Source organism: Ursus americanus, chromosome 18 (assembly GCF_024610735.1).
Source record: "Ursus americanus isolate L20-20 chromosome 18, mUrsAme1.1.p, whole genome shotgun sequence".
NCBI classification, from domain to species: Eukaryota; Metazoa; Chordata; class Mammalia; order Carnivora; family Ursidae; genus Ursus; species Ursus americanus.
The window spans coordinates 8,253,847-8,268,733 of record NC_142144.1 but is presented as its reverse complement, the minus strand read 5'-3'; the positions used below and the strand labels follow the sequence as shown (position 1 = coordinate 8,268,733).

At 54.6% G+C, this 14,887-nt stretch overlaps 1 protein-coding gene across 8 annotated transcripts in view; it reads left to right on the top strand.

Annotated features, from left to right (window-relative positions):
• Positions 1 to 14,887, top strand: part of RALGPS1 (Ral GEF with PH domain and SH3 binding motif 1) — a 280,227-nt gene that overhangs the window by 238,513 nt on the left and 26,827 nt on the right. For 4 of the 8 annotated variants that reach the window (XM_087869364.1, XM_087869363.1, XM_087869362.1 and 1 more), the window contains 2 exons: positions 11,802 to 11,928; positions 13,196 to 13,353. In XM_087869364.1, the coding sequence (XP_087725490.1) occupies positions 11,802 to 11,928; positions 13,196 to 13,353 (285 nt within the window). The remainder of the gene's footprint in view (positions 1 to 11,801; positions 11,929 to 13,195; positions 13,354 to 14,887) is intronic. The other 4 variants (XM_045790913.2, XM_045790912.2, XM_087869366.1 and 1 more) reach the window with 1 other exon arrangement.

Sequence of the window (14,887 nt, the reverse complement as noted above, 5' to 3'; positions counted from 1 at the left end):
TCTATGCAGTCATCGCTGCCCTGGATGACAACCTTGGCACATCCAGGCCTTTCCTAGAGACACTTTTGAGTCATACACTGTCCCTCCTTGGTTCTTAGAAGGCTGCTTCTGTGTAAGAATCACAACTCCAAACCTGATTTGGCATTAAATCTTCTTCACTCCCCCTGGCTGGGGGGCTTGGGGCCTGATCTCTCATGGTCAGGGTTGGGGGTACTTGGCCCTTCTCCCCACCAGGACTCTCTCTGTCTCAGTTGGCTTGCTAACCTTGGGGCTTGGAGCAAAGGACATAGTCTTAGCAGTGGGTTCTGCTGTCTTGGAACCCTCCAGGTGACAATTGTTGTACTGATGCTTCCTCACATGAGCAGTTTCATGGGTTTTTCAGAGATCCCACAGGTTCCTTGACCAGGGCATGTGTCAGTCCATTCTGGAACCACTGCAGCTCCTTCACAGAGTCTGTGCCCCCGGCCAGCTGCTTGCATCTCTGCAAGCCCTTAACTCCATGCCAGCTCTCCTCTCAAGGGGCCACTGTGGTCGGTGGGAGGCCACACCCTTCCTTGTCCTGACAGACCTGCGAATGCAGCTAACCCTGGTGTGGCCGCCACTGTCCTCTGGCTGGGGCCGTGTGGGCTCCCATGCCTGAGTAAGACACTAGGAGTCCCCTGGGTCTCCCAACTGCTGGGGACATGCTTCAGGCTCCCTAAGTGGCCTGTAGAGACCTCCCTCTCTACTGTAGAGTAGTGAGCAGAAGAAGAGAACACTCTGTGGGCGGGGGTGGGCACTCCCCCTTCCATAGGCTCCTCCATTAGCTTTTCTAGACTCTCAGAATGGGTTAAGGGGCCCAGGTGAGGCGCTCGAGAGCCGATAAGCCAGTGTCTGCCTCTTCGCTCTGGAAGTTCACATCTGCTCTGCTCCTCATCTCTCTTCTTAGTAGCCTGCTCCATCAAGGTCAAGCAGAGGAACAGAGACGCCACCCCTCTTCTGTCCCACTCTGCTGCCCCACTGTGGCCCAGCTCCACACATGGCACCAGCGGCTTCCCTAGCCTTGCTTGCTCTGACTCTAGGGAGAAAGCGTCTGGGCCTCACCACTATTGAAGGGCGATCGGATGCCATTTCTCAGAAAGAAATGAACCGGGGCATTCTGAATGATGTGTGAGCCAGATCTTGGCTCACGGCGAGGACCCGTGAGAGCTGCATGGATGAGAAACAAAGAATGTGTGTGAATGTAACAGTGACCGGCTCCCAGGCTCGCCCATGAAACCCGGCCTGAAAGGGCTTTCTCTGCACAGGGCCGCAAGTCCCTCAGTGCCAGAGGGCAGCCCCAGGGAGGGCCCCGCTCTGGGAACGGAGCTCAAAGAACACACAGTAAAGAATCCAGGAGACACAGAACCCCCTTCGCCCCGTGCGCCATGTGCCCCGGTGACGCTGTCTGGAGCCTCAGATCCGGCCATGGTCACTCCCCTTCTCCAACGCAGAGAGGCTCAGGAGGCCGAGGAGACTGGATGCCGAGCTCCCGGCAGCCCAGGCAGAGGCTGGACTGGAACTCGAGTCTTGTGACTCCGAGTCCCCTCACCACAGCTGCCTCCCATTAATTTCCAGTGTGCAAGACTTGGAAAGTAGCCTGCGAGCGGCCGCCGGCTGCCAGACTGCTTCAATCGGGCAGTGCCGACCCAGGGCAGGGACGGGGATGCTGCTGGAAACCCGTGGGAATGAGGCTCCCCATCGTCCTCTGCAGAGCCCGCCCCTCTGTAGCCAGAACCCTATGCCTGGCCTGGCTGTTTGTTTGGTGCACTCGGGCCTGGACAGCCCCCGCCTCCCTGAGCTGGTGCTGGTGGGAGACTCTGGTCAACAGGAAATCCCATCTCATTCCTTAGTTACAAGTGAATGGGCCCCTGAAGGCAAGTGCAAGCCACTGGAGAGCAAGGGACCGGAGTGCCTGGCCCCGAGGACGGGGGTCACCGCCCTCTCAGAACTCAGGACGTGTGTGCTGGCAGCACTGGGCCTACATCTCAGTGGAAGCCCTACCATCGCTAATTTCACCCCTGGCAAAGGGGGAAGGTCAACAGTTCTTGCCTCCATTTCTCCCTTCTTCTGAGAGAAGCATCTAATTGAGCAGAAGGTCGTTTCTGGAGCGTTTCAGGCTTGTCTGCTGTGGTCGCCATGGGTGGGCAGAGGAGGACGCTGGCTCCTGGCACTGGCCAGCCGACTCAGGTGGCAGGCTAGGCCCCTCCAGATTGCTCTCCCTAGAGACTCGGACCCTGGGGAAGGAGACCATTGCTATGTGTTCCAGCCCCAAAGATGGGTGCTGCCTGCACAAGGTGCCTCTGGGGGGAAGAAGTGACAGCTGAGGATGGAGCTGCTGTCCAGGAAAACAGTGCATCGCTTCTGAGGCCTTCCATTAGAATTACAAGTGAAGCCCAAGGTCATTCTCCTCATGCATCTAAAATGACAATTTTCTCAAATATTTGTTCTGTTGACCCTGATTCTACACAAGTTCCTTTTTAGCCTATCTCTTCTTCTCATCCCGCAAATGCTGCTTCTGTCCCAGGCCTTCCCTCTTCTCACTGAGTTTACAACTCTGAATACTTTTGCCCTCTCCCAGGGCTCCACACACCCCTGTCTGGATGCATCTGTCCTCAGGGCCATCTGCCTCCTGAACACCGCACGCAGTGGCCTCCAGACACCAGTCCCAATCTGAACTTCTCACCAGCCCCCCAAGCCTGCTTCCTAAGTGAACGGAACCAGCCTCCACTGAGGCTGTCCTGAGCCCCCCTCCCACCACACCTCCTAGACACCTCTCGTCCTCATTTCTCCTTCCTGGCCTGTCATTTTGGCCCCATCCATGTGCTTTTTTTAGCCAGAGTGAGCTTTCTAGAGTATGAATCGAGCACATCACCACTCCTCCTAAAAATCTCTACACCTTCCCCCATTAAACTCCAGGCTCCCTACATGGCCCTGCAGCTCTGGTCGTCCCCCCCGCATCACCACCACACACACAGCCCCTGCCCTCAGCTCTTCTGCCAGGGGTCTCCCTGCAGTTTCTCTAGTAGTTCCTGTTGTCTGCCATCTCGGGCTTTTTGCTCTTCTGCTCCTTCTGGGTACGCCCCTGCATCGGCTGGAACTCTTGGGCCAGCCTGGATGTCAGACCCTCCGGCTCCTCTCCGACCTTCCCGTGTTCTCAGGTGTACTGCTCATATCTCCGATGCCCACCAGCTGCTTGCCCTGGCAAGCTCCTTAACCCTCTGACCTCGGGTCCCACATCGTAGCATCGAGACGACAACCGTGCCTGGGACGCAGTGTGATTGCACCTGTGTAAAGCCTTCAGCACAGTTCCTGGCATCTGTAGATGTGCGGAGAAGGCCCGCTGTTACCATCACCACCGTCATTACTGGCATGGTAGTCGTACTGTTGGTGGAGTTATTGCTGCTATCATATCTGTTCTTTCTTCTTCCAGTCAAACCATGTATCCTGTTGGTGCAGTTATTGCTCTTATTGTATCTATTACTTCTTTCCTCCTATCAAAGCATGTGTCCCTCCCGGGTGTAATTATCTGCATACTTGTCTTTCTCCCCCACTTGACTGTAAACCCCATGAAAGCAAAACATCAGCTCTGTGATCCAGTGTGGCTGGCCAGCACCTGGCTCAGGGCTGGCTTGGGGTCAGGAAACATTTGCTGCAGGAAGGAGGGAGGGATGCTGTGTCATTTCCTCCTCGAAGGGAGGCTGCTGGCTCGGGCCGCTGTTCCTGTTTTGCAGATGTAGAATGAGGCTCAGAGGTGCCAGGTGACTTGCCCAAGGTCACTCAGCCTGCACGCGGCAGATAACACTGGAGCCCACATCTGTCTGCCTCTGGATCCTGAGTTCTTAGGACCATTCATCATCCTGCCTCTCACCCACTGCAAAGCCGTTATTAGAAGGCCTTGTGCTCTTTTCTCTTCCAATCAATGAGTGGTCTGTTGGGCAGCTTGTTGGTTTCTTGAGAGAAATGTAATGAAAACCAGATTTTTTTTTCAACATGATATCTCGTTCCCCACAGAGACTGTCAGTTCTCATATGTTCCACTAAAACTGCTAAAGAAACAGCCACTTAAAGAGCTTTAAAGATTATTCATGGAAAAATTATGCTGAGGAAAAATAGAGCAATCCTCTGAGATAGTCAAGCCACATGGTCAGTTTTTCCAGCTGTTCGTGCCATATCGGGCTGGGCAGCGGGGACCACACTCTGCAAAGCAAGGCCAGAACCCCAGCTCATTATCACTGCCCCCACCCCTGCCCTTGCCCCAGGGGACACAGAGAAGCAAACTTGCCAGCTGCCCAGCTCAGAAACGGCCCCAGAAGCCACGTGTCCCTGGTGCTGTCACGTGGTGGCCACCCCAGGCTTAGTGGGGCAGGAATATGAGGCCTTTCAGTAGCAGAGAGCGTCACTTACTGGCAGAGAAGCCACCCCCGTCCCTAAGTCCCAACTGAATGGAAATTCTTCTGCTTAAGCGTCAGACCAGGCTATTGGTCAACAATGCAGGGGGGAGGAGTGGCCGAGACCCAGGGCACCCAGAGCAGCATCAGCTTGGGCACTGGACCCAGGCAGATCACAGCCTCTACTGCTTGGGCCTCCCACCCTTCCCCTGAGCTGGGCTGAGGGCCATCAGAGGCCAGGCGTGCCTCCCAAGGCCGTGCAAAGCAGCAAGAAGAGGGAGGCGGATCTGGGCCTTGTCCTGGAGGGAGAATCAGGAGCTGAGCGGAAGAAACCAAGGGCGAGTCCGGAGGCGTAGGCAAGCCGGAACACGCGGGTCAGAGCTGGAATGCGGGAAGCACCTGGAGACAGGTGAGAAAGAGAGAGAGCCAGAGTGAGTGGGACAGCCACGGAGGTTACCAGAAGAGCTTTGGAAAGTCCAGCTCTCTGGGCACAGCACAGCACACACGGCCAGCTGAGGGAGCAAAGCCAGCACCCCTCCAGTGCGTGACCTGATGTGCCTCGGATGTCCCTTTAACACGGAGACTGTAAAACTACCAGCTGCCTACGAGTCAATGAAATAGGATGTGCAAGTGTTGGGACAAGCCCGGCCCGAAGCTGGTGCACCCTAGATGTTCGTCCTCTCCACCTTCACCGGCAGAGTAGCAGTTGGACTTACCCAACGCACGGTTCCCGGAGGAAGTGCCACCTGCTTTTGTCAGATCACCTCAGATGTGACACTGTTTCTTCTGCCTCAGGTTTTCACTAACGCCTGGCCTTTGAACTGCTAGACCTGCCCCCACCCCCTGCCCCGCCACCACCGGGTTAGCGGTGTACCCCTGGGTTGAAGTCTGGCACGTGGCGGGGGCAGCACGCCCTAGCAGCGCAGTACCCGGTCCCCACACCGAACACTCAACCGTAATTCTCACCATTATTATTACTATGACAACACAAGGAGTCGAGTTCCAGTTCAAACCGCAGGGGGCGGAGCACTGCAAGCTGACCTTTACAAAATACTTTCTGAACCCATGGCAGGAGCCAGGGTGACTCAGGCAGTGTAATCCCGCGTCCATGCCACTGATAAACAAGGCGAATTCCACCCTCAGCATGGATTCATTTATTGAGCAATATGTGTGCAAAACACAAACGAAGCAGGATGTCTTCCACTCTTCCCTTTCCTCTCTAGAGCACCCACACGAGACGTTTCCTCCAGGGGCTTGCTCGCTTTTGTTCCAACTTTGGAGCAGAAGGTCTTCACTGGGGTGCGCGTGAGAACCACCTGGACACCAATGACCAGACTCGCTTGAGGCCAGTGAGATCAGAACCTTCAGGATGGGCCCAAGAAACTCCATTTCTTTTTTTTTTTTTCCTTTAAAATTTTTTTATTTTTAAGATTTTATTTATTCATTTGACAGAGAGAGAAACAGCCAGAGAGAGAGGGAACACAAGCAGGAGGAGTGGGAGAGAAAGAGGCAGGCTCCCAGCGGAAGAGCCTGACGTGGGGCTCGATCCCAGAACGCCAGGATCACGCCCTGAGCGGAAGGCGGACGCTTAACGACTGAGCCACCCAGGCGCCCCGTAACTCCATTTCTCATACACTCTCCAAATGCCTCTGCCACATCCCCTGGTTAACAATTAGAGTGTGCAGCGCCTTCCCAGGAAAATGCACCCAGACAGTAAGCTTAAGTACAATTGCAGTGCCTACGCAGACCCCTCAAAGGCCTTCCACTGGCCGTCTCTGGTTGGTGAAGAGGCCCCGCCTCTCTGGCTTCATTATCATGGATTGGTCTGTAAGAGCCTGTTTTCGAGACACTTTCTGCAGCCTCAGACAGCCTTGCTGTCTCCAGTTACCAGGCCAGGTCACCCAGGCAGCCTACCTAGAGGCAGTGTGGTGTGGTGGGGCCTCCTGGTCAGGTTCCTTGGGCTGCAAACAGCAGAAACGAGCCCTGGCTGCCTCAACCAAAAAGGGAACCATTGGCTTATGGGATCCAGGAAGGGCTGAGCAGCCAGGGAGGGAAGGACAGGAGGCACTGCCTGCAGGAATGAACCAAACAGGACTCCCTCCCACCTGGCTCTTTGCCTCTATGGGCCTCTCACCAAAGACCAGCTTCCTTTTCCACAAGCAGGGAGACACGGCATCAACAGTGTCTAAGTTTTATTTCTCATCCACCAAAAAGTGATTGTCCTCAAACATGTTCTAGGCTCAAATCTGAAAGTCCTGGGGAGGGTTGTCTGTCCCTATCCAGGGCCAGGAACTAGGCCACGTTAATCTGACATTGGCTTCCCACCCATCAAGGGTGGGAAGGGGGAATTCCTGGAGGAGGAGGTGGGTGGGTGGCCCCAGGTGTCTAGTCCATGGAGTCACAATGCCTAGACTTGAACCTGATTACATTGCCAACCAGCTCCTGACCTTGAAGCTTAAGCTCTCGAGGTGCTGCCTCCCCATTTGTGAGTTAAGGCTAAGAACCCAGACCTCAGAGGGGTGTTGTGTGGGTTAAGTGTGAAGGGACTGCAGGGCTGCAGCAGGGCACAGATGGCACAGCCCAGTGGGGTGATCGCAGGAGAGCTTGAGAAAGGGGCTATTTATAAAGACACGGGCAGGGTATAAGGAACCCCAAGGACAGCACAGCACCCCGTGGCTGGAACAGGAGTGCAGGGAGGCAGCGGTCACAAAAACCAGAGTAGAGAGGGCTTGGGGAGACTGCTGCCTCTCAGGGGTGACCCCGAAGGAAAGTCTAGAGGAGATGATACCACAGCCTCTCTCCTTCATCCCCAGTCTCTGGCCAGGGCTCCCCATAGACCTGACCCAACAAGGAGTCATAGCGCAGCTCCCAGTTCACGGCACAGGGTAGGAAAGGGTGCCGGACAAATCTGGAGGGCAAATGGAAGATGCCAGCACAGCCCCGGCACACAGTAGGCATGCATGTGTTTTTAAAGTATTCTCATTTTAAATAATGAAATACTGAACACATAGAGAATACCCATTGTGCCCACCATCCATATTTAACACAAATTAACATTTTGCCATATTTGCTTTATATTTTTTAAGTAAAATAACATTACAGTTAGAGCAAAAGTCCCTCTCACCCCACCCTTCCTTCCCTGTAGAGGCATCTACTCTCTTAGGACCGGTTTGTGTTATTCCTGCGCAGGCTTTTACATTTTACTGAATATATACTCATGTACAGACAAATATACTCTTGATTTGCCTGTTTTAAAATGTTTACAAAAAGGGCACCATGCCTCAATGTAAACACCCTTTTGTGCCTTACACTTTCCCTTCAGCGTCTGCTTGTAGGATTTAATCTGTACCGACACCTGCAGATCCCGTTTCTTCACTGTTTTCTGCTCCACAGATGTGTTGGATGCATAGCCCCGCCTCATTTATCCTTCTCCCTCCGGAGGGTCATGTAGATTGTTCCCGCTTTTTTGCTGTTACACACAGTGCGACGTTGAACATCTTGTGCACGTGTGTCCTTGTGCATAAAGGCTGGAGTCTCCTGAGGGTAGATTCCTAGAATCGGAATCACCTCCTCGCAGAGGCACGGCATCTTCACCTTTACTCACCATTGCTAACTGCTTTCCAGATACTCCTAGGAGCCCTGAGCTAGCATTCCCATCCTCCCACGTCCCAGCTGACACTTGATCTGGTCAGGCTAATTAATTTTTTAAAATCTAATGAGGTTAAAGTGGGGTTTTTTCCTCATTTTTAGTGTGTAATTTGCATTCCCATTATCCCAGTAAGTTTAAGCACGTTTCCTTGTAGTGATTGGTCATGTGGGGTTCCTCTTCTGTGAATTTCCCATTTGTGTCCTTTACCCATTTTCTCTGTGTGGCTTGTCTCTCTCTTACTGATTACTTGAAATTCTTTATTTCAACATGAATCCTTTGCTGGCGATGTGGGTGACAGATCTCTTCTCCCAGACCACAACTTGCCTTTTCACATTTTTGCTGTCTTTTATTTGTTTGTTTTGGTGCAGAAATGTTTCATTGTAATGCAATCACACGTGTTCATTTTTTTAAGGTTTTATGTGTTTGAGAGAGAGCGTGCGCAAGCAGGGGTGGGGGAGAGGGAGAGGGAGAAGCAGGTACCCGCTGAGCAGGGAGTCCGATGTGGGGCTCGATCCCAGGACCCTGAGATCATGACCTGAGCTGAAGGCAGACGCTTAACGGACTGAGCCAGCCAAGTTCAATTTTTTTGTCCTTTAGGATTTATGTTTTTTGTTTCTTCCCCCAAGGTCATAAAGATTGCTTTATTGTTTTTCCCCAGTAGTCTCACATTTTTGCTTTTCACATTCATGATGTGAATCCACTTGTGTAATATAAGGTGGGAGGACTCTTAATTTCATCTTTCTCCACATGGAGCCCAGTGGTTCTAGCACCATATACTGAAAAGACCCTCCCTTCCCCACTGACATGTAATGACACCACCATGATGAAGCAGATCTGGGCTCTTGTTCCTGATTTACTGAACTGTTTCTCTATCCCTGCCCCGGCACCAAACTGTGTGAATCACTATTGTTTTGTGTTTTGTTCTGATATCTGGTAGGGCAAGGCCTCTACTATTCTTAAGAACTGTCTTGGCTACATCGTCCCTTTATTCTTCCAACAGGATTTTAAGATCAGCTCAAACGGCCAGGTCAGGCAGTGTTTGAACACCATGCCACTGACAGTTTCAAGCAAGGAAATGGCATGCCCAGCTTCTCATTTTTTCAGAAAGCTGTGCAGGGGTTGGATTTCAGAGGCTCAGACTGGAGGTAGAAGATAAAACGTGGGGACTCAGACCAAGCAGTGACATGAGTGATGAGTGCGAGGGGATGTACAGAATCTGGGGGGCCTTGGTGATTGTGTGTGGCAAGCAAAGAGGAGATAAGAAGAGAAGAGGCAAGTCACAGCCTGGGAAAAGCCGAGACGACCCCGCCTTCCAGGCCAGGTGGCTGAGTGTCCAGAGTTGGAAATACAGGAGGAGGTTCCAGGTTCAGCCTTCACTGAGCTGAACTTAGGATACCTTTTGGAAGTTCAGATGCAAGTGTCCTGGGTATATTGGTCTCAGGTTCAGAAAAGTATACATTTCAAAGTCATCGGCATATCTGGTGAGTTCAAATCAAATAAAAATCAGGAGCCAAAGAGGGAAGCCTGTGTAGAAAACACCAATGTGAGAGCTTGTTGGAGGATAAGGAGCTCGTGGAAGAGACAGAGTGACGGTGATGAAGAGGCACAGGGAGAGGCAGGAGAGTGAGACCTCACGGACACCCAGGACATCCAGTGTTTCGAGAGGGACTGGTCACCAGCACTGGATGCCGAAGGACAGCGGGTGTTGGTTAGTTTCACAAAAAGGAGGTCAATGGAAATGTCACTGGGTATGGAAACCAGATTTCAGTGACTTAGAGATGGGCATGGGGGCAGAAGCAGAGCTATGAGGAGTACAGCCCTCTGAGGGGTGCGACTGGCCAGGAGGAAGACGGGGCCAGGGGACCTTAGTTCACAGAGAAGGGGAGACGAGGGTGTGTTTATAGGCTGGGGAAGGGGCCACAGAGAGAAGGGGAGGTGATGGCGTGACTTCTCAGATGGAGCAGGTAGAACTGGGAGGGGACAAGTCCTGAGTCCCAGGCCCAGCAGGGAGGTGCGTGTGGATGGGGCCACTGGCGGCAGTCACAAGGTGGGACCCGATAGCCACAGCTTCCTCACGGAAGTGGAGAGTAGCATTGCTTGCAAGGGAGAGGTCTACAAGCTGTGCCCGGGGCTTAAGGACAGAGGGATTGGTGGTGGGGTCGGGGGATCTGAAGGAGGAGGTGTGTGTGCTGTGGGATGTGGACAGGAGGCAGGGGCAAGCTGACAGCGGGGAGCGGGACATCCACGGCCCAGATGATGTGCTTTCCCCTGCCTCCCGAACCTTCCGGAGAACCAGAAGGGAGCTAGACTTTGTGCAGCGACAGGCTGGGATCAGGGCTCATATTTTAGACATGAAAATGCGGATGAGCCAGGCGCGCTGGAGGACAGGGAGTGCTTCGAGCCCTTGTGGATCTGCAGCGTCTCGTGGAGGATCCGAAGCTCTGGATGGATGTCACAGGCCCTCCAGGAAAGTTCCCCCTCGTGGTTTGGCGGCAACTCGTGGACTTGCTGTGTGTTTGATGTGTTCTGAAGGGAGCGGCCAGGCTCCTTTGCGGAAGCACCGGCTCCTGCTTCCAGCATCTGTCCTGGGTAGCTAAGGCTAGACTAGCATCTGGGTCCCTCCCGTCAAGACCTTCCTTCCAAGCCACAGAAATAAAAGGGTACAATAGTGGTCGGGACCACGCCCCTCAAACGATAGCCATGGACATGGCCACACAAAGGATTCTGCCTCAGTCTCTGCATTCGGCACCCAGTGCGGTTTGTGGCCCCAGCCCCCCGGCTCTCATGACCTCCCCTTTACCCCATGGCTAGGGCTGGGGACAACACAGTAATAATTATCAGAATCAAACAAACAGGGGCGCCTGGGTGGCTCAGTCGGTTAAGTTTGCCTTCGGCTTGGCTCATGATCCCAGGGTCCTGGGATCGGGTGCTGCATTGGGCTCCCTGCTTCTCCCCCTGCCTGCTGCTCCCCCTGCTTGCTGCTCCCCCTGCTTGTGCGCTTACTCTCTCTCTCTGACGAATAAATAAATAAAAATCTTAAAAAAAAAAAAAGAATCAGACAAGTAGGAGCGCTGTCTGTGAAACTCCATGTACATGACCTCGTGACCTCCCAGCCACCTGCAAGGTCAGCTGAGTTATTCCCACTTTTCGAATGAGGAAACCAAGGCTCAGGGATCAAGTTAAATAACCTGTCCAAAGTCACCAGGCAGTAACTGATAGGCCTGGGGTCTCAACCCCTGCTCCCTAGCCATGCCCTACCTCGGTAAATCCACTGCCTCCCCTGAGAAGCCCTCCATCACCTTTGGTTGAGTGAGTAGAGAACAGAAAGTGGCTACAGGGGCACAGGGCACAGGCACTGGACTCGGACTCAGAAGATACATTGTTAGGTCTCAATGCAGTTACCCAGCTGGGTGGCCCTGGATAAGTGTTGCCATGGGGAAACCAGGCCGGGCTGCCAACCCCATGCCCGCCTCCAACCTCCATCTGCACATTCACAGTATTAGCCAGTGGCGCTGCCTGGTCAGGGGGTACCGTGTATAGCACGACACCAGCCATCTTAACAGGTCAGAGGCTTGTTATCCTGCCAGTGAGGAGTCAGCGTCTCATGAGTAGAAAGCCATGAGGCTGCTGTGAACCTTGCCCTGCATATGACCGCTGGGCCTGGTGCCTTACCCGACCTGGGGCCATCTTCTCTGAGCCTCCCCAGCCCAGCCCCTACCGTCACTCTCTCTGCTCTGTTCGCAGGCCCCTCCGCTGGCTCCAGCTCTGCAAGGTTCAGCCGGCGACCCACCTGTCCTGATGCATCTGTTGCTGGCAGCCTCCCCACACCCCCTGTCCCGAGACACAGGAAGAGCCACAGCCTGGGAAACAAGTGGGTGACTGAGCAGCCCCCCCCCGGCCCCGCCCCCGCTGTGGGCTCCAGACTGGGCTGAGCATGGGGCATGGGCTTGCCCACTGGGGGGCTCTCTTATCCATCTGATGAGTGCTCTCGGTATCCCTGGCTGGTGTGCCCTCCTCAGGCTGGCACGGGCTCAGGAGGAGTTGGAGGGAGGGCAGCTGCAACAGCACAGCCTGAGTACTGGTGGTGGGTATCACTTGTTCAGGAGCCAACGGAGGGAAGCATGCAGGGAAGTGCAGGGAAGCAATGGTGGGATTCCAGAAAGTTTACCCAAGCTTGGTTAGTGCCTCCCTAACGGAAAACTCCAGAGTCCAGTGGACACTGTGACTGTCATCCAGGACATCACTGAGTGTCTCAAGGCACCTGCCAGTGTTGGGGCTCAGAGTCTCTGCTTGCCAGTTGTTTCAGAAAGCCTGCAGAGTGGTGAACCTGCCGCTGGTTTGCCCGGCCTTACGGGACTGACAGCTGGAGGGCATGTGTGGACCTCATGATGGCCGGGGCAGCCATGCCTGTGTCCCTGGGGTGTGGGGCACAGACTCTTGAATGGCTGGGTCCGTCCTTCTCTGTTCTTCCCTACCCTCCATCCCTCTCTCCCTCCCTTCCTTCCTTCCTTCCTTCCTTCCTTCCTTCCTTCCTTCCTTCCTTCCTTCCACCACTAAGACATGAGCCTCAGCCAGCTCACGCTGGCCCTGGAGTCACTCACAGGCTAGAGGGGGAAAGGGTTGCTCTCTGAGTGTGTAGGGCTTGCTCTGTCACGTGCCTGTCAAGTGTTATGTCACTGAGCCCCTGCAGGCCTCCGAGGTAGGTGCTATATTAAATACATTGTAAGAAGGAGTCCTGTGAGGTTCAACGGGGTGAAGTACCTTGCCGTGGTGAGTAAGGTTGGAACAAGGATTTGGACCAGATGTGTGCCCCAGAACCAGGCGAGCTGCCCACAGGGTCATGCTGCCCCTTCCCTTGTGTGGCTCCATCATCCACAAGCACTGTCCGCTCACTTGAGCCTTGTCGTCATCCTGAGAGACGCAGGGAGAGTATCGTTAGTCCCCATTTGACAGATGGAGAAACTGAGGCTCAGAGAGAGAATGTGACTTGCCCAAGGTCATGCCGTGAGCTAGGACAGAGCCCGGACTTGTCCCGTGGTTCTTCGGCTGCACCGTCTGCTCAGGAGCCCGGGGCAGGTGAACTCGCTGTTACCCACAGATAAGGAGCTTCGCCTTCTTTCTTCCTTTCCGTTTTCCAGTATGATGTGTCAGTTGAGTGTAGTTGAGAGTAAAAGTGCGACATTCCCATCGGAGAAAGCGAGGCACCTGCTGGACGACAGTGTCCTAGAGTCCCGCAGCCCCCGCAGGGGCCTCGCCCTCACCTCCTCCTCTGCCGTCACCAATGGACTCTCCCTAGGTAAGCGTCTCCGGCCTGCACACGACAGCGGGCGGGCCACAGTCCGGTGTGTGCTCCGTGTCTGTCTCTGTCACTGTGCAGCGCCCGGTGGCCCCCCACCCCCTGCAGAAGCGGCTCCCTACAGGCGTGGCCAGAGCCAAGGAGGCCTCTGCTTCCTGGTCTCCTGGGCCTCACCAAGTGCCCTGAGCGCGGCAGGCAGGTGGAAGGAGCCGCCGGACGCACGCCTGAGACCTGCTGTCATTGGTTGGTAGCTGCCAAAGCCTAGCTGCTGCCCCCGTGGGGCTTCCGTCCTGGGGGGCCACGAGCCCCAGGGTGCAGAGCCAAGTAGGGAAAGCTGCCTGGGGACAGCAGCTGGGCGGGCCACCGGGTTCTTCCTGTGTACTTGTCTTCACACTGGAAAGCCAGAGTTAGGATGAAAAATTGATCTTCAGGGATAAAATTGCATGTGTGAACTTCAGCCAGAAATGGTATTTATGTCCATGGAAGGAACAGAAACCGAATCGCTGAGGCCAGGATGGAGAGAGGTTGGAGTCAGAGCCGAGGACATTGTTGCGCTCTGGTACCAGGCCCGTCCCCCTGCGGCGCCCAGGTCACCTGTCATTACTACCAACAGACAAGTACACTGTCCACTGGCTGTGCCCGTTCAGTGTGCCTGTGCTTCCGTAGTCTATGTGTCTGTGTGTCTGTCTGCTTCCCTTAACAGGGAGCCCTCCCAGGGCTGGTGGTGGCTTAGACAGTTGCCTGGCCTGGGAGTTTGATCTGGTGAGGTCTGCCGGGGGGGGGGGGGGCTGAGCCCCGGAAGGAAGTGGGAGGAAGGGGAAGGGTGGGAATCCCAGGTCCCACGTCCCTGTGAAATAAGGCCGGTCTCTGAGGCAGTATCACTGGGGGCAGCTGTCTCCCACCCCCAGAAAGGCTCGGACACGCAAGGTCTGTGTCTGCCTCCTGGCCTGGGACGAAGTCATCCTCATTGGACCCCGTCGGGTTTACAGTAGCTCAGGACAGTGCAGCCCGTGGTTCATAGGTGTCAGTATGTTGGGGAGGAGAATTCTGGGGTATGTCAGGGAAAGGCTGGGTTGAACCAGGTAAGGAGGTCTGTTCTCAGAGACTTGAGTAGGCTGATGGGCATTATTGATCTCCAGACAGGCAGTAGAGTCTGCAGGTTCTCCCAGTCTGGTCACAGAACCCTTTTCCTGAAGTGTCCTGGAATGGGGTAGGGGTGGGGAGGAGCTTCCAGGGAACCAGTCTGAGAAACGCCAGCCCCAGAGCCTTCATCTGGGCAGCAGCAGGACAGCTATTTTACATCCAGGAAACTTCTGAGCTGTGCCTGAGCCCAGGCCTTGACTCAGAAAATGGAGTCAGGCACAACACTGTCCAGTATCCGGACAGGGGATCACCAGGCGGTTTGGTTCTTGGCTCCCCTTCTTGGGAAACTGAGGTGTTTTTTCTGTATGGACCTGAGAGCCCGGGAGCAAGCTGCCATGTGTGCATGTGCCCCATTTGGAGCCCTCGCCACCCAGTGACTCCCGAGGGGCCT